General features: G+C 53.1%; 11 protein-coding genes across 11 annotated transcripts; 6 read left to right on the top strand and 5 right to left on the bottom strand.

The window, feature by feature from the left end:
• Positions 1-7: 7 nt before the first annotated feature.
• SNOG_04695 (hypothetical protein) lies at positions 8-2,373 on the bottom strand. Its single transcript, XM_001795055.1, has 4 exons — positions 2,180-2,373; positions 1,974-2,109; positions 292-1,907; positions 8-236 (listed from the first exon to the last, which is right to left on the bottom strand). Exons 2-4 carry the CDS (start codon positions 2,088-2,090, stop codon positions 128-130), a joined length of 1,842 nt encoding a protein of 613 aa, XP_001795107.1. The 5' UTR covers positions 2,091-2,109; positions 2,180-2,373; the 3' UTR covers positions 8-127.
• A 285-nt stretch (positions 2,374-2,658) lies between these two features.
• On the top strand, positions 2,659-3,240 carry SNOG_04696 (hypothetical protein; the record flags this gene model as incomplete). Its single annotated transcript, XM_001795056.1, has 2 exons — positions 2,659-2,923; positions 3,101-3,240. The coding sequence occupies 2 exons, from the start codon at positions 2,659-2,661 to the stop codon at positions 3,238-3,240; spliced, it is 405 nt and encodes a 134-aa protein (XP_001795108.1).
• A 117-nt stretch (positions 3,241-3,357) lies between these two features.
• On the bottom strand, positions 3,358-7,269 carry SNOG_04697 (hypothetical protein; the record flags this gene model as incomplete). Its single annotated transcript, XM_001795057.1, has 2 exons — positions 3,358-6,604; positions 6,689-7,269. 2 exons carry the CDS (start codon positions 7,267-7,269, stop codon positions 3,358-3,360), a joined length of 3,828 nt encoding a protein of 1,275 aa, XP_001795109.1.
• Positions 7,270-7,522: 253 nt separating this feature from the next.
• Positions 7,523-8,494, top strand: SNOG_04698 (hypothetical protein). The gene is made up of 2 exons (XM_001795058.1): positions 7,523-8,095; positions 8,154-8,494. Exons 1-2 carry the CDS (start codon positions 7,675-7,677, stop codon positions 8,270-8,272), a joined length of 540 nt encoding a protein of 179 aa, XP_001795110.1. The 5' UTR covers positions 7,523-7,674; the 3' UTR covers positions 8,273-8,494.
• Positions 8,495-10,375: 1,881 nt separating this feature from the next.
• Positions 10,376-10,540, top strand: SNOG_04699 (hypothetical protein; the record flags this gene model as incomplete). Its single annotated transcript, XM_001795059.1, has 2 exons — positions 10,376-10,429; positions 10,475-10,540. 2 exons carry the CDS (start codon positions 10,376-10,378, stop codon positions 10,538-10,540), a joined length of 120 nt encoding a protein of 39 aa, XP_001795111.1.
• Positions 10,541-11,417: 877 nt separating this feature from the next.
• SNOG_04700 (hypothetical protein) lies at positions 11,418-16,282 on the top strand (the record flags this gene model as incomplete). The annotated part of the gene is made up of 4 exons (XM_001795060.1): positions 11,418-12,270; positions 12,366-12,849; positions 12,906-16,062; positions 16,211-16,282. The coding sequence occupies 4 exons, from the start codon at positions 11,418-11,420 to the stop codon at positions 16,280-16,282; spliced, it is 4,566 nt and encodes a 1,521-aa protein (XP_001795112.1).
• A 1,204-nt stretch (positions 16,283-17,486) lies between these two features.
• Positions 17,487-17,675, bottom strand: SNOG_04701 (hypothetical protein; the record flags this gene model as incomplete). Its single annotated transcript, XM_001795061.1, has 2 exons — positions 17,487-17,549; positions 17,616-17,675. The coding sequence occupies 2 exons, from the start codon at positions 17,673-17,675 to the stop codon at positions 17,487-17,489; spliced, it is 123 nt and encodes a 40-aa protein (XP_001795113.1).
• Positions 17,676-17,916: 241 nt separating this feature from the next.
• Positions 17,917-18,603, top strand: SNOG_04702 (hypothetical protein; the record flags this gene model as incomplete). The annotated part of the gene is made up of 2 exons (XM_001795062.1): positions 17,917-18,120; positions 18,205-18,603. 2 exons carry the CDS (start codon positions 17,917-17,919, stop codon positions 18,601-18,603), a joined length of 603 nt encoding a protein of 200 aa, XP_001795114.1.
• A 265-nt stretch (positions 18,604-18,868) lies between these two features.
• On the bottom strand, positions 18,869-19,610 carry SNOG_04703 (hypothetical protein; the record flags this gene model as incomplete). Its single annotated transcript, XM_001795063.1, has 2 exons — positions 18,869-19,434; positions 19,481-19,610. The coding sequence occupies 2 exons, from the start codon at positions 19,608-19,610 to the stop codon at positions 18,869-18,871; spliced, it is 696 nt and encodes a 231-aa protein (XP_001795115.1).
• Positions 19,611-20,089: 479 nt separating this feature from the next.
• SNOG_04704 (hypothetical protein) lies at positions 20,090-23,132 on the top strand (the record flags this gene model as incomplete). Its single annotated transcript, XM_001795064.1, is given in 4 exon segments — positions 20,090-20,180; positions 20,262-22,427; positions 22,447-22,892; positions 22,953-23,132. The coding sequence occupies 4 exon segments, from the start codon at positions 20,090-20,092 to the stop codon at positions 23,130-23,132; spliced, it is 2,883 nt and encodes a 960-aa protein (XP_001795116.1).
• Positions 23,133-24,551: 1,419 nt separating this feature from the next.
• On the bottom strand, positions 24,552-25,873 carry SNOG_04705 (hypothetical protein; the record flags this gene model as incomplete). The annotated part of the gene is made up of 3 exons (XM_001795065.1): positions 24,552-24,883; positions 24,935-25,387; positions 25,441-25,873. The coding sequence occupies 3 exons, from the start codon at positions 25,871-25,873 to the stop codon at positions 24,552-24,554; spliced, it is 1,218 nt and encodes a 405-aa protein (XP_001795117.1).
• Positions 25,874-27,405: the final 1,532 nt, after the last annotated feature.

Raw genomic sequence — 27,405 nt, forward strand, 5'->3', positions numbered from 1 at the left:
AAGTGAATGTGTACAAATGCGTATATCATGATTGCTTAGTAAACGCCTCTTAATGCCTCTACGCGTAAATGCCCAAATACCCAAACACCACAGCTATGCATGCATGCAAGCAGCAATTCCATCGAACTCAAAGCTCATCTTGTCTCGGGATGCGAATCTCCCAACTCCTCGGTCCGGGAACCAAGCCCAACCACCAATTGTACAAACGGCCGACTTCAAGAATGAAGATCTTCGAGCTGCGAGATTATTAGTAATCTGTCCAAACTTTTCACGAGCAATGTTTTGACCTACAGTCTGCTAGGAAGCTGCGTCCACTGGAACAGCACGTACATGAAAGCACGCTTGACCAGATCGAATTCAGCCATGACTTCTTGCCACATAGTCATGTTGGAGGCATCCCAGTCGCGTCTAAAGTCAGGCACTTCTTCTTCTGGTAGGCCGTCATGGTCTAAATCTTCGAGAGCGAGCTTCGCCTTGAGTACCTCTTTTGAGGGCTCGGGGACAGGAGGTGCGATGGAACCAGAATGGCCTTCACGCTCATCCATCATGCGACGGAAGTCCTTGATGGCCGACAGCGAGTGTGATAGACGGTCCATTGTGTTGACAAGGGCGACGAGCTCGGTGCGGCGAAGAGGTGGGTCTTTTGAAGAATCGTTCTCGTCGAATTCGAAGAGCACCTTCAGTGCTGTCCCGTAGCCGTTGGTTTGCACTTTGCCCCAGAGTCTGCACTTGTCGCAACCCACGCAGTCCATGATTCTGCTCACGTTCCTGAAGCGTTGGCGGAAGTCTTCCTTGAGCGCGATCGTGTCAGGATCCTGAAACATGACAGTTTCATCGAAGATCTCGGGTCCCGACGGCAAGGCGGAGGCGAGACGCAACACAGAGTTCTTCGTGCGCGCGTCTTGCTCGGGATCCTCAGAGCAGAACGAGTAGTCCGAGATGTGCTGCCTGATCTTTCCTACTGCGCGCATGATGAGCGCATAGTTGAAGTAGATGTTCGAGATACGTTCAGGGTGGTTGTGAAGTCGCTCCTCGTAGCAGGTTAGGTTGGGGCCCCACTGTCCGGTGGTCTGGTTCAAGTAATCGTAGCACAGATGAGTCGAGATGGACGCGTGCATACCCGATATTACTCGGTGAAAGACACGCTTCTCCAGACATGTGTCATCGAACTCGACGGGATCCAGTCGCGCGACAGCAGTGCCATGCGCAATCGCTGATTGCACCTTTTGCTGAACGGCCTGTTCCTTCATGACATTGCGCAGCTGGTTCGCTGCAACCATCTGTTGCTGGTTGCCAAACGAACCAAACGGCGAAGATGATCCTGTGGGCGCCGATTGTCCACTGCCCTTCGCGATCTTTGGCGGCTTGCTGAAACAATTCTCGCGGTATATGGCTTCCCAAACCTGCTGAGCGCCGACTCCAGCGTATCCAGTGAAGCGCTCTGGGTTGTCCACCAGCGAGACATAGTCTCCCTTTGCTGTCGCCGATTCGTCTTCTGGTATGCAGTAGTCGCGGTCGTCGCATTCGTCGTCGTATTCCACCACGCAGCTCTCGTCGACATTCTCGCCCAGACTTCCGTGTAGCGGCCTCTTCCTTTCCTCTCTCTGTTGCTTCTTCCCTGGATGTTGTGCTGTTGGGCCTTCCAGCTTTCCCAGCTCCTTCGCGCGCCACACCAGGGGTATATCCTCCTCGTTCTCCAGTGTGTTCACCGCGCACGCCACATTTCCACACATGCCATTCTCGTCATCCCAGAACGGGCATTTCTTGCTGAATAAGCTTAATCTGTAGTGCGAGAAGAAGTCGGTGTTTTGCGTAATCGAGTGGAGGTAGGGGTGTATGGCTTCGTTCAGTTGTTCGAGTGTGCTGTAGCTAGCGCATGCATCTGATACTATCGCACCAGGTTCCAGCTGGTATGTGGTCTTAGTATCCTGGCTTTGGGATTGTGTTGGCGAACGCGGCGATTTATTGCTTACACTGCAGACGTTTGACGGCGGACTCTTCGCATTCGAAGGCGCAACATTACCGGCAGCATGCGAGCTACCCAGCAGCGAGAAGACTGCTAGGTAGAACACGTGCGCTGCGGTACGCATATTGTGCTAGTACTCGTATCTGCAAGTAGTCCTCGGGTCAGCAAACGTCTGCGGCGAGCGTCTTCAAAGGCGCAAAGCGTGCCACTTACAGCTGCAATTGCCTTTACTATATAAAGGTCTCGGCAGGTTGTCCGCCGGCTCTCGGTGTGGGGTATGCAAAGAGGCCAGAGTGTGAGCTCAGTCGGTATAATGTCAGAGACCCTGGCTGTGGCGGTGATCGTTGTCTGAAAGCGGAAGTCCAGACGGAAATAAATGAAAGGCAAGCGACCACACGGGATGGAACAGGGCAGGATTATATTGGCGTGTGGTGAAGGCCTAGAGAGCGGATATGGTCAGATATATTAAAAGCGGTCGGCGACCGGAAGTGTAATCACACGTTCGTCGGGCCATCACCAAGTCGCAATGTGTCCAGTGCCAAGTGTGGCGTATCAGAGAAGGAGCCGCCTTCCAACTGACGCTAGTCTATCGATAGGGCTGACCATGTTTCACGCAGCGGTGCATCCGGGCAGGCAGACGACACCGGACAATTCTTGCTCGAATCATTCAAGCATCTGGACAATTTTGCAACATGACTGAAGCCACAAAACCAACTGGGTCTTGGTCCGATGCCTTCCCCGCGCCTCGTACCACCGCACCCATCATAACACGCGAGGACGCCGTGTCAGCCCTGTCATCTCCCGATCTGCTAGTCGTGGATGTGCGACGCACCGACTACGAGGGTGGTACCATCAAGGGGAGTATCAATTTGCCTGCGCACTCATTCTACATGAATCGTGCGGTGCTGTTCGATCTATGCAAGAGAGCGGGCGTGAAGAAAGTTGCCTTCTACTGTGGTAAGTTTTCGTATTGGTACTATTGAGGTAGTCTTTGTGGCGTGCAAATCTCGTGATCGCTCACATCATACCACCTGAATGGTGGAGAGGACACATAACCCATGGAGCACTCAGTAATCTGACTTGCATCAGGCTCATCAAATGGCAGAGGCCCACGTTGTTCCGGATGGTTTGCAGATTACATCGTAGACCAGGGGGACACCGACATAGAGTCTCTGACCCTCGGGGGTGGCATAAAAGACTGGGTCAAAGCCGGTGAACCGTACATACAGCATATGGAAGGCTTTGATGCAGAGTATTGGAAGCAGTTTGAGTAATGTCAAGTTATGAAATCCTCATGATGATTGTGGAACGTTGTTGTATATCTTGTGTTGTGGCTAACGCGATCATACAAAGCATTTGATCAGCTTTGAGAATATCTTAGGGCAGACAGATCACTCATCGTCGTCATCGTCATGGATCACCCTTCGCGCTCTCTGCCGATGAACAATAGGCGCATTTTCCTCGTCTTCTGAAGCAGAATCTACCACAAACGCCATACTCTTACTTGCACCAGCATTCTTCTTGACAAGTGGCGCATCGTCGTCGCTATCGCTGCTCACGACAGCATCATTGTCAGTCACATCGCTTGTGAAGATCTTGTCTGCCTTTGGCGCCCTCTTAGGCTGAGCAGCTTTGACTACAGCTTGTGTGCCTCTTCCAAGACCAGCCAGATCAAGGCTGGGGAGACTGGATGGCGGGACATCATCATCATCATCCTCGTCTTCCACAATGAAGCTGGCAAGTTCCGAGTCCAGCTTGTATGCTTGTGTATCCTGTACCTCGTCGTCACCTAAAGTGTCGTCAGAACCGATCGTATCTGCCTGCGAGGCAAGGCGGAAGCGTGGATCAGTTGGCGGCGGCGATGATGATCCGCCTTCTTGTGCGAGCCCGGAGACCCGCCAGTTTGGCGTCTTTGGCGTTTTCGTGTGCGGTGTCTGGCTCGTGGCTTTGGACAGACGTATGGGGGTTTCCACAGGAGCCGCGCTTTTCCGGGGGCGACCTCGAGGTGCTGCTGGTGTTTTGGGTGCGCTTTTGGGTGCGCTTTCAGGTACGCCTTTAGCTTTAGGCTTCGGACCTGGCTTTGCTTTTGCTTTCGCTTTAGGCTTTGGTAGTGTCAGAGACCCGGCATCATCGTCACCATCATCACTGGCCCACATGTCCTCATGTATAATGGGCCTTGACTCGGTATCTGAGACGAGTAGGTCGTGTTCAGCATCAGGTTCACAATCCGACAGATGCAGATTTTGTTGGAACAACTCAAGCCGCTCACTGTCCATCTTGTTTATTCGCTGCATGGTGCCGACATACGCACGAGCTCCACGTCCTGATGCAGGTAATATCTGGGGTCGAGAAAGTATCCGTTGACGCTCTGGGTGGCGACTGTAGTCCAAGCCATTAACCATTGGGGATTCGTCATCATCGAAGACCGTTTGAAAGCGACGCTCCAGATCCTTTGCAGCGTCATCATCTAGCAGCACCAACTGGAGTGGTGGTATTGTGAAGATCTCTTCGCTGGGGTAAGTCAGTGCAACGACCTTTTTTTTGCGACCTTTGGGCGCGATTTCCTCATCCATACGTCCCGCCGTAACAAAGCCGGTCAAGACACCATCAGGCATGTGGAACACCTTTGGAGGCTTCTTCAGTCGACGACCTTTCTTAGGTTCTGGCAACCAATCCTGTTGAGAGTTTTCTCGTGGTATCTCAACGACCCGACGGTCGACCGCCGGTTTGACGTCCGGTGGCAATATCCTTCTCGAGATCTCATCGTGGAAGGTAAAATGGGTACCTTTCGCGATCAGTTCTTGCATCTTTTCGTAGCTATCTTTGGCTTTGTTTGCATCATTCTCCTCTTTCCCTTGCATCTGAAGCATGACAATCTTTCCTTGACGCTTTCTTCCAGTTCGTCCCATACGTTGCAACATGCGGATAGGCGAGGCTTTTGAATCGTAACAAATGATGAGGTCGACCTCACCAATATCGAGACCCTCTTCACCGATAGATGTCGCGATGAGAGTGTTGAAAGTGCCTTGTTTGAACTGCTCGATGGCTTCCAGCTGTTCCTTTTGACTCATTCCCTCCGAGTTCTTGCCGGTCGACTGCCCCACGAACACGCGAGGCCGGATCATTGGCTCATGCCTCTTGAGAATGCGGCTGATTTCTTCGGCACTGTCACGGAAGTGAGCAAAGACCATGATCCTGGTCTGCGAGGGTGGCGCGCCTTCGACATTATCGCCGTTGCCAGCGTTGACGAAATGATCCAGAATAACCTGCTGCAAGAACTCTAGCTTAGGATGGCCAACGAAGTTATCGTCCGTAACCCAACCTTGCAGGCGCACCATGAGCTTTTGGAAAGACTCGCTGTCGAGAATCTGCTTCCTGTACTTGGACTTGCTCTTATCGCTCTCCTTTTTGAACTCCTTTAGCTTCACGTAAAAGGGACCCATGCCGTGATACTTCAAAAGGTCCATTGCTTGTGAGATCGAGGCAAGAATTGTGAAGACAGCATTGACCATGGACTTTACTCCTTGGTTTGCATGACGACCAGCCTCTGAAATCCACTTATTTCGTGCTTGTTGACATCCATATGGCGTCAAGTCACAAGGGTTCTTGCTCCAGTATGCGTTGAGTCCGTTGACCGTGTTGACCAGTGGTTGGAGTGCGTGGCTATAAAGTTCCATGCACATTTCCATCTCGTCGCTGTTTTGAAAAACGTGTTTTTCGATACTTCGTGAATGCACGTAGCTGCAAATGTCCATGGAATTTTCCGTGCGAATTTCGACTCTGGAGATGTCCAGTCCATCAATAACCTTCTGAACTGACTCCACGTTCGCACCCGGGGTGGCCGTCAGTGCTAGAACACGAAAGCTCTGATTGAAGCGTCGCAAGAAGCTGACCACTTCTACGTATGCGTATGCCCCTGTGGCACGATGTGCCTCGTCCACCACGAGCAACACTAGCTTCTTTGGGTCCGCGTACCCGTGTTTCAGATCATTCAGCAAGGTCTGGGGTGTCATGAAGAACACACGCTTGCTCTTCCATTCCTCTGACCGTAGCGCGGGAGATACGCCTCCGGTCAACATGGTAGTCTGTGATCGCGGGATGCCAGCGATATGGAAGCAGGCGTCGATCTGTTGAGCGACAAGTGGCTTGGTAGGAGCGACGAACACTATCTGTGAATCCTTTGTCCAGCGATACCAGTTGAGCATGATGGTTGCCGCAATGAATGTCTTGCCGAGACCAGTTGGGAGCGCCACAAGTAGGTTGTTGAACAAACCTCTCTGTACGATATTGAACTGATAATCACGAATCGTACCCAGATTAGTTGGGTAGACCCAAGTCTTGATTGCCTCAGTGTCTAGCGCGTGGTGCGTAGGAGGTTCTGCCTTCTGGTCGGCAATGAAATTGTATCGTTTGTTCACTTGCGAAAGAGGCACATCACCATTGACACCCTGCCGACCGAACAGAGTTGTTTGACGCAAGCCTGTCTGGGGAGCCACTACGCGCTTGCGGGAGTCCTGCACACTCGTGCCCCCATCCTGCTTTTGCGGCGAAGATGACGAGGATGCAAATGCATCAGAAGGCAGGTCGGCTAAGTCTTGAGTGAAGTCATAGGCAGTCGCATTGTTAGTGGTTGGCAGCCTGGGGGAATCGTGGATTTCTATGGGTGATCCCGAATTGTCGGGAGATGGTGGTGCTTGTGGTTTCGGTCTGGATGAAACTGACTGTCTTCCGGGCAAAGACATGGTCTTCATTGCATCCAGGCCCGCCCACTTCGTCGGCGCTGAAGGTGCGTGCACTCCTATAGACGTCTTTTGCTTCGCCCATATTGCCCCTCGAGGCTTCCAGGGTGGTGAGTGCTCTTGCGGCGGCTGCGTGAAGAACAACTCTTTCATGTCCAGGTTGGTGGTGGGAACATGGATGCGTTCCTTCCTCTTCTGGGCAACGGTGAGTCTCGTCGGCGACGCATCGTCCCTTTGCGCATCATCGTCACCATGCTGATCGAAAGTAGCTTTCTTGCTACGTGACCTGCCGCCAGTGCACGTGCTGCCGGGGTCAGAGACCGTGTCATCGCTCAATCCATCAGCTTCATCGTCTTCAGATGACACGAACGCTCGTCGTCGAACACCCTGTGGCTTCTTTCGCGGAATGGATGCCGTCCTCTCATTTGCTGTGCTAAGCTTTCGCCGCTTGGTTGGCCGTGGCGACGCTTGGAATGCAGGAGTGTTTTCCTTTTCCGCCTGCGTCGCAACAGTGATGAATTCGGTGTCGTCAAACTCATCGCCATAGTCATCGCTGTCCGACATGGCGATGGCTGCTGGTGGTGCAGCTGTTTATAGTGGCGTTCAGTAATGAGGTGAAGGTCGACGCGTCTCGCTAGGCTACCGGTAGCGCGTTTCGACGGAGATCTTTTGGGGAGGCGACCGGCCAGCACGTCCCTTCCGCGATTAAGGTTCACCCGGTAATGGATGCGCATAAGGCCGACGCAGATTGAGCCTCTATTCGCCGAAGCCCCTAAGGGATGGAAAGTTCAATAAAAGGCCTTCCCCAGCTTCTTGCTTGCACACTACGCCAGACTTCACACACACTCGCTTTTGTCTCTTCAACCCTTAATTCTGCCACTCGTTTAACAGAATCTGTATCTATTTAATCTATATACCCACTTCTTAACGCACCGTGCCGTCCCGCATAACACCAACCCTACCATCACAATGAAGTACACCACTGCCATCCTTGCCCTCGTTGCAGGCGCCTTTGCTGTGCCGCAAGCCTCGATCACCTCCGCCCCTGGAGCGCCCATTCCTTCCGGTCTTTCGCCTGCAGTCAGCTGCGCCTTGAACTGCGAGGCTGGAGATGTCATGTGCCAGGCTGCTTGCTTGGGCAACGCCCGTCCCAACGCATCCCAGGTCATCGACACCAACAACTGCGCTGCAAAGTGCGACCAGGGCGACGGCTCTGCGGCTGCTGCCACTGCCTACGCCAAGTGCGTTGATGGCTGCATCAACAGTCTTTTCCCCAGCAGCCAGACCCAGTTCGCCCCTGGTGCCGCCGCTCCTGCAGCGTCTCAAGCTTCCTCTGTCAAGGCTGGTGCCTCAGCGGCCACTGGCTCAGCCAACCCTACTGGCCCCGCTGGTGAGTCCAAACAAATAGAGCCGACACCCTTGAATACCTGCATTCTAACACAGCATAGCTACCGGATCCGTTTCTGGATCTGGCGCCGCCCCCGCGTCTACCGGTGCAGCTGACGTGAACTCGGCTCGTTTTGCTGGTCTCGGTTTCGCCGGCCTCCTTGCTGTCTTCGCTTTGTAAATGTCGATATTTGCTCATGCTTAAACTCGTTCTGCTATTCGACGATTAGTACACGCTGATCGCGCGTTCAAACGTGAAACGAACATGGATGTTGGTCATGTGGTTAGCGGGTGGAATCAGTGGGGCGCGTATGCGGCCTGATGGCGGGGAGAAGTGCTCCGAGAGGGTAGGCAGTTGTTGTGGAGAGTTAATTAGCTTCAACTTATTGTACTCTTCTTGAAAGTCTCCCGAATGATGTGCATGCATGTGTTCTCTGCGGTCCTAGGTTGCTTGCGCAATGTCTGCGCGAGTCGTACCAATGCTGACTATGTCGCTACATTGCTCGTGCGTATGCGACTTGCCGCTCACTATGGCCGACCCCAGTAATCTCGGAATTTGACAGACGCTGTTGCGAAATCCCTTCGCCTGTCCGAAAATGTCCTTGGTTGAGCACAAAGACAACTGTGACGCGAAATGATTGGGCCTTTTCGCTTCACGTAAGCATAGCCAAACGTTGTCCAGCGCATCCTGGTGTTACGAAGCATATTACTTAAGGTTGAGCCAATGACATTCTTTGACCCCGGGAAAGCGCAGATCCACAACAGAGCTTTCGCCATCAAGCACACCCAAACATAGATTCGTGTGCCTTTGGTGGATCAGGCACACCTATATACGTTTTGAAGTCAGATATTGGGGTGAAGCTGATACGATGCAGAAACTCAAAGACTGTTTTCTGCAGCTACCATATGCGTGTTTACATGCGACGTAAGCCTTCGACCTCTGATCTCACGATCTGACAGTACGCTACGAACAGACAGGAAGGTCTCTGACCTGGTGCGCGCGGAACTTAAACTCGATGCACTCGCAGTCCGGGCTGCACTCTCCTTCTCGGTGGTGAGAGAGCAAATGCGAGACTGCCAGCTTTGTCGTCACCACAACATCGATATTGTCACCGTGCCCATGAGATGTGCTGTGTCGAATTAGACATGATGCGCAGAATTGGATCCCAAACTGTGGACTGGGTCCTTGGGGCGTCAAGGCAGAGTCCGAACGGTCTCACAGTAGCGGCAGTGTCTTTTGAACTTTGTCGGCCGCCGCTCAGATCTAGCCAAGGATACGTGATGATGCGGAAGTCGAACGGCACCTATGGCGCACAGGGGCAGCTGACCTCAGTCGCGCTGGCACGTAGGCAACTTTTGAAATACATCTTGGCTGTGATGACATAATGGTGGGTGCCAGAGAGCTGCAAAGATTGTCTCGTTCGAATCCAACCGTCGGTGCGGCCCCGGAGCGCTCGGCGCGAGCGCGACATGAGTCGGCAGTGGGCATGATCTGAAGACGCTCTTCGGACATCAGACAGAACATCGAGTGTTCGCCTTTATAGGCTTTTGATGGCAGTGCACAGCTCATCCCACCACTGAAGGATGCTAGAGAACAACATTATGCAAGCTGCGCCTTGCTTCGAAACGCATCTGGCGGCGCATGTTCACAGCCTTTCGCATCAGGTGAAATTGTACATCGCATTTCCCTTTGTCGTGGAAGATTGAGATACGACGCATATTATCCCGAGTTTTGGACTGGTGGTTGCGATCCCAGCCTGTCGCCGTTGTCCATGGCTGATGTTGTCACGCAGTAGTTGAGACGATGACGGGAATGGAACCCACTAAAAGTTGGCGTTGCATGCACCCCCTGCGACCGATCATGAAGCGAGTAACGGCAGAGATGTTATCCGCCAAGAGACCGAGTGTTGGTCCTAGCGAATAAGGTACATTCTGGATATGGCTTATTATCCGTCTGGAGGGGCGTACGAAGGCCGGCCGCAGACGAGAGAGAAATGCAAAATGAACCTGCTAGTGTCCTTGTGCGCTATAGTGGGCTTGCAAGGTCCGGCGGCCTTGCGCGTGCGATACCCTTTCACAAGAGGTGTCACCGTGATGACTGATGGATGAGACAGCTGGCTTTGAGCCTGGCGAGAATTGCTCGACAAAGCAGCCTGAGACCAAGCTGATGTGGCCGGAGTAGTTGGATGCAGTGCGGCATCAGGCCCGAAAAGCGCGCGCGAGTTGAACAATTGACTCCAAACCCAGTGGTATCTTCTTGTACGAAGATTGGTGCCCACCAGAGATGGGTGCTGCGCCCGTGATGCTCGGGGTGATGATGATCGCGGCCATCTTCTCTGTCAGTCGACGTTGCCGCGAGGAAGCCGCCACGACACTAATACAGTTTAGCCCGCGCTCACGTCCTGGACATGATCCCGAGTACATCGCCTCCTTCGACTCTTGTCGCTAGCCCACGCAACCCATCCAGCACCGCCTGTAGGCCATCGTCAAATACGGCAGGTCGAGTCGCAGTGCCATCGGCACGATACTAGATTTTTGTAGAAGACTTGCATGCAGTAGTGCTGAACCAGAATTACTCGGTCGCGTCCTCCCCTTAGCCAAATCATTCGTAAGATAGAGTATCGGCTAGAAACTCAAATGAAGATGATGGGCACAAACTATGTGCAATGGCTATGTTGCCTAGTGGCGTCAGAATGGTATGCAAGTGCTCTGAGCAAAAAGGGTGCGAGGCGACAACGTGAACACGAAACATCATCACGGGGTCGCAACCATCAATTTGGAGAGGCCAAACCCCAGTGTCATCAGCCATGACCGATAGCATCAAAACGAGCGTCCAGCAGCGTGGGTATGCGGACATTGCCGCGAGGTGCAGTCTGGGATGTGCTGATGGGTGCGATTGAGATATGCAAAAGTGGTTAGATGGCTCCCGTTACCTATTAAAATCTTGGCGAGACGACCCTAGGCTACGCGATCCATGGATGCCGCCCTCTCTCGTTTTGGTTTCCTTCTGCCACTCACTTCCATTCTCCATTGATTCTTCTTACACGACACGCCTGCCAGTGTGTCTGGTCTCGACTGCCAGGTCTGACATCATTTGCACCGAATCCAGCGCCCTATCGCTTCCAACTGACCCTTTTCTTGTGGTTCCTTCAACATTGATGGTTTATGCGCCATCGGGCTTCTCCATGCTACGTTGATATACCTCTCTGAACTGCGTTTCTCAACCACAGCCTTGGTCACGCGAGCCCGAGTTCCCACGGGGTTTTCGCCGTCCTTTGGTTCGTCCACTGGGGCGCCACTGCTTTCAGCAGAAGCAGTCTGCCACGATGGATCACCCAAGGAACGGCGATGGTGAGGAGGCCCATTCTGAAGATCAGTCTCTCGCAGATTCGACGCGCAACCAGAACGACGCGCAGCAGAGCGCAGCCAACGGTATCAGCGACGCTGATGAATCTGCGCCTTCAAAACAAGCAAGAAAAGATTCATCAACTCGAAATTCTTCTCCTGGAGCAATATCTACTGATCATCGCAACTCTGCGCAAGACTCAAATGACGCGTCTGCCGCCATGGATTCATTACAGGAGTCACGGGATGCATCTAATGAGGCGCAAAATCCAGCGCAGGCCTCACCCAAGGATTCCGATGAGAATGGCGCTGTGCCTTACGGTACGCGGTCGCGCAACCGTCCCGGCAGGTCGCGGCCAAATTATGCTGAAGACACCGAAATGGATTTCGAGATGACGGCCGCTGCCACCAACGGTAACGGCTCCGATCCGCCATCGCGTAGTTCTGTGGCCGCCGATGGTGGTCAGTCTGGAGGTGTGGGTGGGAAGAAAGGTTCCGTCTCTGCACCAAGCAATGCGTCGTGGGGTAATTCCGGATCCAACTCAAAAGACACTGCAGCGAACCCCAATACTTCCGGCGCATCAGCGGTCGCAGCAACAACCCAACCCAGCACCGCGCAGGCTCCAGTCAAACGCCGAAAAAATGCATCGACCACCAATGGCAATCATCAAAGTGCGGCTGCGCCAAGCCAAACAGGAGGGAAGCGCGGAAGCCATGTCATAGCGGCCGCCAGCAGCGCAAGGGAATCCAACATGCTGACATTTGAAAACACCGGTGCAATTCTCAAGGACGGCCACATGGAGGCGGACGATGGCCAGACTGTGTCCGTGAATGGTAAGTTCTGATTTGTTTTCCTTGCAGCTGAAGGTCATTACGTTGCGCCAGCCACGTCGTGCGGCTTTGTCTGCGGAATCTAATTGGGCGTCTAGACCAAGTGTACCTTGTGTGCGAGCCGCCAGGCGAGCCTTACTACCTTTGCCGGGTCATGGAATTTATCCACGTCAACAACGATCCGAAGCAGCGCGTCGAGTCTCTACGAGTCAACTGGTTTTACCGTCCGCGAGATGTTCAGCGCTACAACAATGATTCTCGCTTGGTGTACGCCACCATGCACTCGGACCTGTGCCCCATCACATCGCTCCGAGGCAAATGCCAGATCTTGCATCGAAGTGAGATCGGCGATCTTGATGAATATCGCAAAATGAAGGACAGTTTCTGGTTTAACCAGGTGTTTGATCGCTTTATTCATCGCTGGTACGATGTCATCCCCACGTCGCAGGTCATCAACGTACCCGAAAAGGTCAAGAAGGCCTTGGACGAGCGATGGAAGTACATTTGTTTGGAGACAAGCCGGGTGAAGGAGTTGACCAGTGCTGTCAAGAGCTGCAAGCGCTGTGTTGGCTTTTGTGCATCGTAAGTCCAACATCACGTGTCCTATCTACTCTCTTCTATGCTAAACACATCTACAGTAACGATTCAGTCGAGTGCGCCGTATGTCGCAACACATACCACATGAATTGCGTCCGTCCACCGCTGCTGAAGAAACCGTCGCGCGGTTTCGCATGGGCATGTGGTCCGTGCAGCAGAGCCCAAGAGAAGAAGCTTGAGGCCCGCCGAACTCCGCTTTTGGGCGCTGGGGGTGAGGAACTTGATGAAGAAGAGCCACTCGACGAGGAAGAAGAGGATGCTGGAGGCGATACTACTGCCAACACTCCTGATCCCGAGGGCAATGCTGACTCTCACCCGGGAACACAGGCCGAGATAGCATTGGCGAAGATGTGGCCAATGCGATATTTAGGCATACACGCCCGGGTTGAAGATGCGCTGCAGTACGACGATCGAGCGATCTACCCCCGTGCTAGTTCGCGTCTGGGACCTCGACATCAAGCAAACGTCAATGTATGGCATGGACACCCTGTAGAGCTGGTCAAACCTGCCGAAATTAAGAAACGCTACGTCAAGGCGGCGGGGAACAAAAAGGAAGGTAAACTGTCCAAGGAGACGGTCGCTGCAATCGAAGCAGACAAGGCCGAGAAGGCAAAGCGCCCTAAATGGGTAATGGACGAGCCTCCAGGATACGTACGCCGCGGCGAAGACTACCCTAACAAAGACTCCAAATGTACTGCTGAGCTGATATTCAAGATGCCTCCTTTGGGTGTGCATTCAACCCGTGGCGAGGATAATGCGCCAACGGTGAATGAAGAACAGGTCAAGGCCTACATGGACCGAGCCCGGGCATTGGCGAAGCACGTTGGAGTCGAGCCCTATCATACGAATTTCCTAGACAAGTGCTTGTCACTCTTCACGAAACACCAGTACGATGCAGATGTGGCTCTAAAACACGTCAAAAAGATCGACAAGCGAAAAGATCTGAAGGAACCTGAGCTGAGCAAAGAGGAAGAAAAGAAATGGAACGAAGGCGTTTCCAAATATGGTTCCGAGATCCGAAGCGTCCGTCTTCATACCAGCAAAACAATGTTCTATGGGGATGCTGTGCGATACTACTACATGTGGAAAAAGACGCCCAAGGGTAGAGAGATTTGGGGTGCCTATAGTAACCGCAAAGGCCGGAGTAAGAGGGTAGAGCCCGACGCTCAGACCCGATTATTAGATGACGTTGCAGATAATCAGGATGATTCTGCATTCGACAACGACAAGGCCATACAGCGAAAGCGCAACTTCCAGTGCAAGTGTTGCAACGTCCGGCACTCTCGGCAATGGAGGCGAGCCCCTGGTGTCTCTCCTGGCCAAATGCTCCCCCCGGATGGTCGTTCCAAGGACAAGAGCGGCTTCCTCATTGCGCTTTGCATACGTTGCGCTAATTTATGGCGCAAATATGCGGTGAAATGGGAAAACGTCGACGAGATTGCAAAGAAAGTCGCACAAGGTGGAGGTAAAGCTTGGAAGAGGAGGATTGACGAGGAGTTACTACGAGAGGTATACGCCGCGCAGACCGATCCTAGCTCCAAGGGCGTTACTCCAGAATATGTCGACCTTCCTGCTGCTACCGTACAATCCGTCAATGAACCGCCTAAGAAGAAGCAAAAGACTGCTATCATGGCAAATGGAGACAGTGGAACATCGACCCCAGTCAATGAGCCTGTGCCGAAGAAGAAAGAAAAAGAAAAGCCCCCGCCGGTACCCAAGGCACCCACTCCTCCTCCTGTGCCTGCTCCGCCACGGTTGAAAGAATTGTCTTGCGCCGTGTGTCGCTCAGTAGACGGTGCTCGTGTTGAATGTGCTGCTTGTCGCCTGACAGTTCACAAGTCTTGTTACGGAGTTGACGATCCTCGCCAAGCCAACAAATGGTACTGTGATACTTGTAGGAACGACAAGAAGGAAAGCGTTTCTTATGTAAGTATCAAGTATTTCCAGATCCGCGCATTAACTGACCACCGCCAGACCTACGAGTGCGTACTTTGTCCTCACAGAGAAACCGAACACGAGTTCTACGAGCAGCCCAAGGTGACGCACAAGAAGAAGACCGATAGGGATCGGGAGAAAGAACGTCTGGAGAAAGAATTAATCGACAGAGCGAAGGAAGAGTATCGCCAACGGCAGCAAGAAAAGGGGCGGCCACTTATGCCCCGCGAACCACTCAAACGTACAGCTGACAACAACTGGGTACATGTTTACTGCGCGCTTTGGCATCCGGAGATCAGGTTCAGCAATGCGGCACGATTCGACATGGTGGAAGGGATCGGAGCGCCAACACTGCGTTATGATGCTGTGTGTAAGCTGTGCAAGACCACAAACGGCGCTTGCGCATCTTGCCTACATTGTCATGCAACATTCCACGTCGGCTGCGCGCACGGCCAAGGCTACGTTTTCGGATTCGATATGACACCCGTCAAGGCCTCGCGGAGAGACGCTGTGCCTACGGTCACGCTGAACGGAGATACAGGCTCCATGGCTGCGGCTATTTGGTGCAAAGAGCACGCGCCCAAAGTTCAGCCTCATCCCATGAACGAACAACTCGAAGGGACCGATATGATTGCTTTGCAACTCTTTGCAAGAGAGTTCAAGCAGGCAGACTTGACACTTACAGGAACTGCACGCAAGGCCAATCTCGTCGACCAATCCACCCGAATCGTTCCCCAGGCTGTGCCGACTCAGACTAATCGAAGGGCTTCTGCTATCACAGCGCAAACACCAACTTCCGCAAGGGGCAGGCAATCCAACGCTGGGCTACCTGTGAAGGAGGAGTCTAGGGAGTCGTCAGTACCGAAGTCCGAACGCAAATGTGTTCGTTGCAAGATCGAGGCAAGTCCCCGATGGTGGGAGACGGATGATCAGGCGCCAGTCGCACAATCTGGTGTTTGTTTGGTGGATGGCCCACTTCCCGTCAACGCTGTTGAAACCAACACAAGTCAGGCAAGCGACCTGAGCCTGCGCACCGAGGACACACACATGACTAATGGGTCTGTGGATCACAAGATGACTGATGCACCGCCTGTTGCTGCAGTTGCCCCACGAGAGCAACTGAAGCTGGACACGAATCTTGCCGGAGTTCAGTCGACATCCTATCTGTGCCAAAAGTGCCATTGGAAGAAGAAGAATGGTGTAAAGGACGAGGAAGAGCGTGAAAAGCCTGTGCTCGATCTCCTTGATCCACAGCAACTGGCTCTACGTTCACCACCTGTACAAGCATTTGTTCCACCACCACCGCCTGCGATGGCAGGATCATGGACCGTACCAAATGGCCCTCCACCACCACATGCAGCGAGTCAGCCACCTCCATTGCCGGCGTGGCACAACGGAGCTCCACCCCCAGGGCCCAATCATCTTCCTCACCACCTACACAATGGCATCGGTCACCCACCGCCACCACACGGTGCTCCCTTGAATCAACCTCCACCGTTTCACGCCCCGTATCCCCCTCCACCAGGCGGTTACCCTCCCTATTCTGGCCCGCCCATGCATCCGCAGATGCCTTCGGCGTTGTCTCGCGGCTCGTATCCTCCACCGCCTGCCAGTGGTGCCCCTCCCCCACTACATCTCAACAACGGTGCAATGATGCTCAACGGCATGCATTCGCCTCATGCACCACCGTACTCACCTACACATCCACACGGGCACCCTTCGTCTCGTCCAAGTGATAATCCATATACCGCTGCCCCTCAAGGAATACCGCGATACCCAAACCTTCACCACGGGAGCCCCGCGCCCGGCCGACCTGCGACCCCCAGGGATGCAGTGATGAGAGATGCTCCACCTGTCACTTCAGCGCCAACAGAGCGTGCCAGTACAGGAGCTAGCGCCAGTCCTTCGCTTCGAAACCTGTTACATTAGTCACTCATGCTTTTTCTCTATTCCTGCGAGTGCATTTTCGTTTATACTTTAAACATCGGGCATATTTGGATCGGAGTTAAAAGCGCCTTTGCGCGCGCCCGGCATTGAGAGTGATGCACCGCGGCGGAACTAGATCGCGGGTGAGATCAGCTGGGAGATGAATACACAGCGGTGGGTGTGTCTTGTGGGGATATCGAAACATGGGAAGAGGAGTTCGGTGGCATTATACCACACACACCCTATTTTCTTATCATATAGCGTTCTTCAGGGGAACTGGCCAGCTTCCGCCTTCCCAATGTATGATGGTACGTCGAGCAGTAGAAAGTGACTTGCATTCAACGCAAGCACAGGAAAACATTCATACGTCACCACAGAAACACATGTCTCAATGCATTAAAACATCGCGTGACGTGGACACAGACGGGTGCTCGAGCTCTTACAGTCTGCCCATCAAACAACGCCACAATGCTTCATAGGTGTGAAGAATGCATTGATGCGCTCTCCCACGAAGCCGAGGAGTGACGTTCCTGCCGTATCCGGGAGCTAAGCTTTTCCCAATAGCCCCGCCGCTGCACAGCACGGGCTGCGCGGACGCGTGGTCCCTTGCATACTCGGCTGACGATGCCAACCTCTTTGAGACCAGCCTCACCAGCCACAAGTCATCCCCATCTCCTTTTCACATTGCCCGCGTTGCTTTTATTATCGCAGTCTCTTAGCTCTCTCCACTATTTGATTACTGTCGCCTCGATCATCATTCATCAATATTCATCACCTTTTCCAGTTTTCTCTTGATTGTTTGAAGACCGGTTACCCCTGCGCATCTTGAAACCAACGCAACTTGTACTCGACACGATTGAAACAGGCAGCGTAGAAGACCTGCGACGTACCACACTTCTGAGCTCGGGAGTGCGGTCGCCGGGAACGTAACACAGCCACTGGAGAGACATTGTGACCTTGCGCCATATACCACTCGCCGGGCGGACGGATTGTTACACATACTCTCTTTGCCTCCCTGGCTGTGCTCTTGAACACACATACACGCCCCGTGTTTGCTGCGAAGTATATACCGACACACACTGTTATATTAAAGGGACTTTGGAAAGAGGAAGATATATACGAACAATATGGTGCTGCAAAAAAGATACTGTATCGAGTATGCGGATAGGAGTGTTGAGTGCTTTAGCGATGATGGGTTTTGGTACACAGACGTACGTCCTCCCCTCACACACTTTTGAGAGTGAGCAAGTACTAACAGCCCTCCAGAAAGGCATAATCATAAAATGGATAATCCTCGGCGTGATCTTCGCGCTGTTCATGTCCTGGTTCGTCGGCGGCTACATCCACGCAAAGCAACGGTTAAAAAAGGGTCTACCACTGTTGGGATACCATCGCGTACGTATCCGTTGCCTTGCATTTCCACGCTTTTTGCCTTCCCCCCCCATCCTCCATTCCCCTTGCTAACATTAGACTAAACAGTTCCTGATATCCTACTCGGAACGCAAACGCCACGGCCAAGTCCCCCAAAACCACTTCACCTTCTACGCCCAAGAACAACCCTACTACCCCCAGGGCCAACAGCCCCCTTACGCACAACGCCCCGGCGCTGGCCCTTACGCCGAACCCCCACCGATGTACAACAACGCAGACGCGCCGCCACAGTACTTTGCGCCCCCCGGTGCAAGTAAGGCGAGTCCAAACCAGCAGGGCGTGGAGATGCCGCAGTATGGCGCGCCCGTGTATAGTACACCCCAAGGGCCGCAGCAGAGCGGTGTTGTGGGTGGGGATGTCGAGCAGGGGCAGAGTCAGGCTTTGCCGCCGAGGCCGCAGCAGGCAAAGGAGAAGCTGAGGGGGATTGTGGGGAGGTTTAGGAGGTAGATGGGGACACGCACGTGGCTGGATCATAAGCGTTGGAGTTGGTTGGTATAGTTGTTGGCTGTGTGTTATAGGACTTTTGTAATGGCGAGCAAATACCCTGAAGATGAAGTTTACGTTCGTTTTGGCGTTTTATGGGTTGATGTTGCTGGGAAGTGAGTGGATGGAATTGGAGGTATGCTTTGTGGTATATTCTCTTTTCATTGGTAACATAACATAGATGATATAACTCAGACCGAGTGAGCTGTACAATATTCCTTCCTTTCCTTCAATCAATATCCATGGCCTCTACATCATCTCCTAGGGGTATATTCATATTCGTATCCATGCTGCTTACGGGACTCGCCACCCTCTCAACCTCCATGACGGGATTCGCCTGCCCGTTTCTAATCCTCTGCCTCGCCTCGACAATCGCCTTGCGCACGCCATCTCTCTCCTCGGGCACCGTCAAGCTCGCCGGCACGTTATACAGCACCATCTGATTGTGCTCGTTGCTCTTCGGCTCCGGGCCCAGCAACACGTGCTTGGGGATCTTGGACAGGTGCTTCTCGATGTCGGGCAGGAAGATGGGGTTCTCCTCGTCGGACTCGATGTCGCTGAGCTCCGCGGCTAGGTCGTGGATGTACACGCGGTGCGGCGTGTCTTCGACGTCCATGGTGTCGGAGGCGCGAGGGGAGCGCGGCGTGCGGGCGCGTTTGGTGAGGGGCAGGGTGGCGGCGAGGGGGTGGGCTGTTGGAACTGCGTCGGCGCGCCGTGGGGAGTGGGCGTCTGTTGAGCCCGGGACGGGGATGTAGAGGCGCGTGCCATTGTTGTCGACTGGCGAGGTGTTAGTAGCTGCGCAGTGTGCATGGGCGCACGTGTTTGGCTGCGTTGTACGTACCGAGGTTTAGCAGGTCGAACCTCTTGCTCAGCCTCTGCTCGTTCTCGAGCGACGACTCGGCCGACCGCTTGATGCCGTGGGGAGCATGTTGCGGCGCGAAGGGACTACTGTGCGCCACGACCTGCGCCATCCATCACAGTGTACTCTGACTTCAGGGTCCAAGTGCTATGCTATGCAGTATGCAATAACTAATAAGGCCGACGATAGGCGAGTTCGGATCGGATTACATCCAGGAGATCGTGATGTGAATCGTGTCAGGGCATGGTTGGTGTGTCGGGCGTTTATATGGTGCGATAGGCGGACAGGTCGTGAATGTTCCAGAAGGATACCGTCGGCGACGATCGCACCCAGCTAGCTGCGAGCAGCCCCGCCTTGCACCCGCACCAAGCTCCCTGCAGTGTGCGTCCCACCACTTGCAGTCTTTGGTGAATGTTGCTACCGCGCACACTCACAGCTGCCCCTCTGAGTCACCCCAGGACTAGAGGCGGATTATCCTTGGCCCGCACCTGCAGCTGCTTTGCGACTCGACAAGCACTCCCACGACGCTCTTTTGCAGCGCCTTTTCCACGCCTCCGTGAGAAGAATATACCCCACGCGCCGGCCGCAAACATGGCGCTGGTCGACGAGCAGCACGAGTGGGGCGCGAAGAAGGTCCGCCAGACTTTCTTGGACTACTTCAAGAAGAATGGCCATAGTTTTGGTATGTCTTGAACCGTTCATTGACTCGGAGGATCCAAAAGCCACAATCCGCATCTCAAGAAATGCAATTGACACTCTGCAGTCCCCTCCTCCTCCGTCGTGCCCCTCTCCGACCCCACCCTCCTCTTCACCAATGCGGGCATGAACCAGTACAAGTCCATCTTCCAAGGCACCGTCGACCCCTCCTCCGACTTCGCGTCGCTGAAGCGCGCCGCAAACTCGCAAAAGTGCATCCGCGCCGGCGGAAAGCACAACGACCTCGACGATGTGGGCAAGGACAGCTACCACCACACCTTCTTCGAGATGCTGGGCAACTGGAGTTTCGGTGACTACTTCAAGAAAGAGGCCATTGGCTTCACCTGGGAGCTTATGACCAAGGTGTATGGCATCGACCCGAACAGGCTGTATGTCACGTACTTTGAGGGCGCCGATGGCCTCGAGCCCGATCTCGAGGCCAAGGAGCTGTGGAAGAGCGCCGGTGTGCCCGAGGACCATATTCTGCCCGGAGACATGAAGGACAACTTTTGGGAAATGGGCGACCAGGGCCCGTGTGGACCTTGCTCGGAAGTACACTACGATTTGAGGGAGCCGGTCGATGGAAAATACAGGAATGCATCGGACCTGGTGAACAAGGACGATCCTGAGGTCATTGAGATTTGGAACAATGTCTTCATGCAGTACAACCGCGAACCCGACCGGTCGCTGCGACCGCTGCCGAACAAGCACATCGATACGGGCATGGGATTCGAGCGATTGGTGTCGGTGCTGCAGAAGAAGATGTCGAACTACGACACTGATGTTTTCACACCTCTGTTCAAGCGGATACAGGACATCACAGGCGCGCGGCCATATAATGGAAAGTTTGGCAAGGAGGACCCAGATGGCATTGACACGGCCTATCGAGTCGTGGCTGATCATACCCGAATGATGAGCTTTGCGATTGCCGATGGTGGTGTGCCCAACAACGTTGGACGAGGATACGTCGTTCGTCGCGTGCTGCGAAGAGGCGCACGATATGCGCGCAACTACTTTGGTGTGGAGATTGGCAACTTCTTCTCGAAGATTATCCCGACACTGGTCGAGCAGATGGGCGACATGTTCCCGGAGATCAAGAAGAAGCAGCAGGATATTATCGAGATTCTTGATGAGGAAGAGAAGGCTTTCGCCAAGTCACTGGATCGTGGCGAGACCATCTTCAAGAAGTATGTTGCAAAAGCACAAAAGGCTGGCTCGAATGATTTGCCCGGAGACGATGTCTGGCGGCTGTACGACACATACGGCTTCCCGGTCGATCTCACGAAGCTCATGGCTGAGGAGAACGGGCTCAACATCAACGACAAGGAAGTCGAGGAGGCGCAAGAAAAGGCTCGCGAGGCCAGTAAGGGCGACAAGGCTGCTGCTGGCGTGGTGGTCAAGTTCGACGTGCACGACCTCGCTGCGTTGGATAGCATGGACGATGTACCGAAGACGGACGACTCGTTCAAGTACGGCCGCGAAAACATCACAACAACCATCAAGGCGATATATCACAACAAGAAGTTCTTGAAGAGCACGAGTGAAGTGCCAGAGGGAGAACAGTTTGGAGTGCTTCTCGACAAGACGAACTTCTACGCCGAGCAGGGTGGTCAAGAATACGACACTGGACGGTTGCTCATTGATGGCGAGGCTGAGATCAGCGTGGATAACGTCCAGGTCTACGCTGGATACGTCTTACACACAGGTTATCTCAAGTACGGAGAATTGAAGGTCGGCAGCGAAGTCATTGCAGAGTTCGACGAGCTGCGGAGAAACCCCATCCGTAACAACCATACTGGCACACACGTTCTCAACTACGCTCTCCGCGAGACCCTCGGCAACGAAGTCGACCAAAAGGGATCGCTCGTCGCACCAGAGAAGCTACGCTTCGATTTCTCACACAAGGCTGGTCTGACTGATGCGGAGCTCAAGAAGGTCGAGGACATCTCATCAGACTACATTCGCCAAAACGCCGAAGTGTACGCCAAGGATGTACCACTTGCACAGGCAAAGGAGATTCGCGGTCTCCGCGCTGTCTTTGGCGAGACCTACCCCGACCCCGTACGCGTTGTCTCTGTTGGTGTCCCTATCGAAGACCTCCTCGCCGACGTCAAGAACGAGAAGTGGGATAAGCTCTCCATCGAGTTCTGCGGTGGCACTCACGTCCTCAAGACCGGTGACATCAAGGAACTTGTCATCCTCGAAGAGTCCGGCATTGCAAAGGGCATTCGTCGTGTCATCGCCCGTAACAGGCCAAGAAGCATACAACGTGCAGCGTATCGGCAACGAATTTGCCGAGCGCATCGATCTCTTCGGCAAGATGAAATTCAGCCCCGAGAAAGAAGCAGAGGCCAAGAAACTCCAGCTCGAACTCAACCAACTCTCCATCTCCGCCATCAAGAAGACGGAACTCCGCGACGCGTTCGCCAAGATCCAAAAGAGTATCCTCGACGAACAAAAAGCGTTTGCCAAAGCAGACAACAAGCGTGTGCTAGACGAGGTCACAAATTTCTTCAAGGACGAGAGCAAGACGTTCCTCGTGAAGAAGGTTGAGTGGTCAAGCAATGTCAACAAGGCGATTAGCGAGGCTATCAAAGCTATCTCGGGACCGAAATCTGCGCTCAAGGATCGCTCGCTGTATCTTTTCTCCGCGAGTCCCGAGGAGGGCAAGGTTGTGCATGGGTGTTATGTCGCTGAGGTAAGTCTTGTCCACCATTTCTCTTTCATGTTGGGGGGATGCATGCTAATATCACAATAGCAACACAAAGCCGCGGGCGCTGACGGACCCAAATGGGCATCGTTCGTCACGCCTATTATCGGTGGTAAGGCGGGAGGTAAGCCTGGTGCGCCGACGGCGATTGGGCAGGGCACGAATGCGGATAAGGTTGATGATGGTGTCGCAGAAGCGACCAAGTTCATCGAGCAACTCAAGCTATGAACTGAGCTGGGATGATATGAGAAGATAGAAAGCATAGTGTGGTTGAAATCTACACATTTGTTCGAGCAGACTTCTCGGAGAGCGTGTGAGGCTATGAGATGTTGATCATGTACCGGTCAGAGTGAGATGATGTGGTGGCGTCAAGGTCATGCAGCCCTGCCAAACCGGTCAGACAGAAGAGGATTAACCTGGTCATATCTTACCTGTGCTTGGAGCTTGAGGCTCTTTTTGCACTGCAATCTCTAGCGCCAGCGAGAGCTTGATGCACTAACAAGGCTCTGTGCACTGCAGTCTCTAGGTGTAGCTTCAACGAAACGCCGCCTCCATTTTCGATCTCTCTCGAAGCTATTCTATGCAGCACTGGGCGGCGTGAGGGTGTTTATACATACCACAGTCATGTACGTTCGAAAACGCGAGATCACCATGTACGAATCAGAGATTAAAATCTACATGGGTGTCAATCTGGCGAAACGTCCAACGAATATGTAAACCTCTTCGTACAATAGGAGGTCGCACACGAGGAAGGGTCCTCTGCCCCTGTTATGGTGCATGCAGTTAACCTGACCACACGGGGAGCTCAGCCTACATCGGCATGCCAAGTTTTTTTTCGCCGAAAGTAGAGTTGTATAACTCAATAGTGACCTTTGCTATATATCTATAACCCTTACTCTAAATCTAACTCTTACTCTAAATCTAACTCTAACCCTAACCCTAATATATTCTAAACCTGTCCTGAACCTGTTTAAAGTTTAGAATAAGTTTAGAACAGGTTCAGAATATATTAGGATTAAAGGTTAAAAAGAGGCTCTGGTTAGGTTAGTCAGGTTAATTTTACGATAGTGGGCTTAGCATGCCGGTGGTCAGCTAATCTTTTAGTGTGGTCGGGTTGTCTGCGACCACCCTGTTCTGTTCACTGCAATTCTTAGCGCGGGGGAGACGTGAAAATAGCGGGGAAGCTATGCTATCACATCCAATGGCAGCTCAGATCTAAGCCTCGGATTGTGTGCGGGAGCGCGTCCTTTAAGGTTGCGTGCACTGCAATTCCTAGCGCCAGGGAGACGTGGAATTAGCGGGGAAGCTAAGTTATGCTATTACGTCCAGTAACAGCTCAGATCAAAATCCAGCCTTGTGATGTTGTGGTAGTTGGTTCTGCACTGCAATCCCTAGCGCCAGCGAGACCTTGATGCACTAACAAGCCTCCCACTCCATCTTCATCTCTCTTGAAGCATGATTATCTCAATGTGAACTCTGGCATGGGCATTGCGGAAACTTGACACGATAGTGATAATGAATAGCATCAATATCAATATCGACCAGCTCTTTCAAATTTGTTGTGGAAATCTTGATTGAGTCTTCACTCTACTTATACTGCAGCGTTACTCCCTTCTAGTCCTATTGAGTGTGCCATGCGTTTCTGATCTAATCATCGCGCATCTCATGGGCAGCCTTGCCAGCCTCGGCAGATGCTTTCTCCTTCTTGGCTGTCTCAGCGGCGACTTTTTCTTCTTGCTTCTTCTGCTTTTCTGCGGTGGCCTTTTCCTTCTTCGCGGCCTCCATGGCGACCTTTTCCTTCTGCGCGGCTTCAATTGCAACCTTTTCCTTTTGTGCTGCCTCCATAGCGACCTTCTCCTTCTGAGCAGCCTCCATAGCAGCCTTTTCCTTCTGCGCAGCTTCTAAAGCAGCCTTTTCTTGCTCTGCGGCTCCAGCAGCGCCCTCAGCAGCAGCAGCGGCGGCGACGGGAAGGAAGATACCTGGATAACGTTAGTCATGTGTGTCTCAGGCTGGAAGACCATTCGACTTACCCCACTCGCCCTCAGCAGTGACGTTCTTGTTCAAGTTCAGTGTGACCTCGTTCTCCTCAAGCTCAAACTCAAGCTCTCCAAGGAGGCTGCTAATGACAAAGGAGCCCGTCTCTGCGCAGAGTCTGCCAACCTGGGCCTTAGTCACGTCTTTGCCAGCGAGACCGGCGGCAGCCGCATCGAAGATGTAATCGATCTTGCTCAGTGTCAGACCAGCGCCCTTGCTGACTGAGAGTGCGACCTTGTAAGAGTTGGGCTCAATGGCCTCGAAGCCTGTGGGTGGTGCGGCAGCAGCAGCGCCGGCGTTTTCGGTCACGGTGATCTCGTCGGCCGCAGCGGACTGGAATTCAAACTCGAATTTACCGACGGTGCTGGGTGTGAAGACAAGATCTTGCTTCAAGTCTCCGCCTTCGACAGGGACTGCGGTGTCGAATGCACTCTCGATCTCGACTTCGTCTGGCGTATGGTTAGATGTTGTGATGAAAGTTGTCAGATGCTTGAGAACGTACTCGCTTTTGCCTCTTCCTCTCCAGCTGCAGCTTCGCCTTCGGCAGCGCCTTCCTTAGCTCCTTCCTGAGCACCAGCCGCCGCTTCTTTCTCTTTAGCTGCAGCTTCTTTCTCTTTTGCTGCAGCTTCCTGTTCTTTCGCACCTGCTGCAGCCTCCTCCTTGGCACCAGCAGCCTCTTTCTGCTTTACAGGGGCTGCCTCCTTCTCTTTAGCTCCAGCAGCTACCTCCTTACCAGCCTCAGCAGCTACGGGAGTGCTGCAACTGACTTGCTGAAGCTGAGCACGTTGGTTGCGGCGGCGAAGACTGATTGGGTGTACAGCCCTCGCAACAGGCACAATACTGCGCTCAGAAAGCAAAATTGCATTCGGTCGAGCAGAGACCGAAGCCGGAACGGCAAGGACGCAAAGAGCAAGAGTGAGAATGTTGGAATGCATGGTCGCTGTGTAATATAGATCTCAGATCGGAATATAGAGAATGAATGGTTGATTGAAACGAGCGGACCGGCCGAATGAATGTAAAATTTGAGAAAGAAACGAAGTAGTGGATGCGAATGCAATGCAGTGAGTGGATATGTTATTGATGAGCGATCGACTTTCCTTAAGTACAGTGTGAGCAACTGATTCTATCGCTATGTCTACCGTGAACTAGAATGCAAGCGGTGGCTAAGACCGCTCGCTACATGCTTGACAGGTGCCAAAACGTCTTGTCGGCTTGGCGATGTACGGGGCGTTGAGATGAGATGAGCAGATACGCTCGAGCTTGCTTGCAATGGAAGCGAAATCTCCTGACCTTGGTTTTGAGGTGTCTATTCCTGTAGAAGTTCCAAACGGTATCCTCTTGGCCTGAGGCTTGACACTTGGCAAACAGCTTGCTTTCAAGGGATCATGCTTATGGCCTGGATGTGATAGTGAAGTAAGGGACTGCGGGTTTGCTGCGTACTATTAGCACAAGTATCAATCGAGAGGTCCTGTGGGCACATGATCATTGATGGTACTCCACGGCTTTCCAAGTAGATTGCCTAGCAGTGGTGACCTGTGGAGAGCTTGCCCAGGTGGAAGCTTCGGAAGAGCCAAGTTCCAGAGGACTCCTGGGCAGATGCTAAGCATTATGAACGACCACCCCTTCGTTCCGAACAGTCGCGCCATCTAGCGCTCAGAAGACAGCTGCGACTGTGGCGCAAAGACGGTGTTTGATGTTCCGCTCCGCACGAAGGTGAAACAGGTGAAGGAGACCGGAGAAGTCTGGAGACAGCGAGATAACCGAAATGCTAATCCTACCTAGGTTTAGCCGCCGGCTCAAACAGTGGCTATTCTCGAATCAACACCTTGTTCTGTCTCCAACATAAGCTCTAGACCAAGGTATGCGCGGGTCTGCCTCCGTCGAACGAGTGTGCTTATTTCTGTAGCAGGATCTCACGGGCTATACGACCGTGCACGATATTATGCGCTGCAGGATACATGGAAGCGCTCATCATATCAGAGTCCCCTCGCAGGTCGCGCCGTGCTGTTCTCTTTCACAACACACACAATGACATTGTGTTAGCCCTGTAGTCCTCTTACTGGACGTATTTGAAGTTCCTGGCCGTGAGCACTGCCAGTGGCCTTTCATTCTCACTCTTTCAATCCATTTTCTTCTGCACTAAGCAGATAGACTACATTGGAGCTTGACAGAAAAAAGGCGGCTCTTGTTTCTCAATAAGGGCCTCACTGTTCATCGAGCCTCTGCCCCTCAAGATCTGGAATCATTACACGTTCGGCCATAGCCATTCCTAGGCTACACAGTAATGGAGAACAGCAAAGGTAGCCATTATACGCACTGGGACCTATTGCACTTTTGTGAACACCGACGAGTATTTGCCTCTATAGGTCGGGACGGCTGTAACGTGGAAATTTTCACGTTTACACCATCTGAATCGTATGCGATTGCCATTTACTAGAAGATTGAGTAATGCGCCATTGCACACGTT

The sequence above is a fragment of the Parastagonospora nodorum genome (assembly GCF_000146915.1).
Source record: "Parastagonospora nodorum SN15 chromosome Unknown scaffold_6, whole genome shotgun sequence".
NCBI classification, from domain to species: domain Eukaryota; kingdom Fungi; phylum Ascomycota; class Dothideomycetes; order Pleosporales; family Phaeosphaeriaceae; genus Parastagonospora; species Parastagonospora nodorum.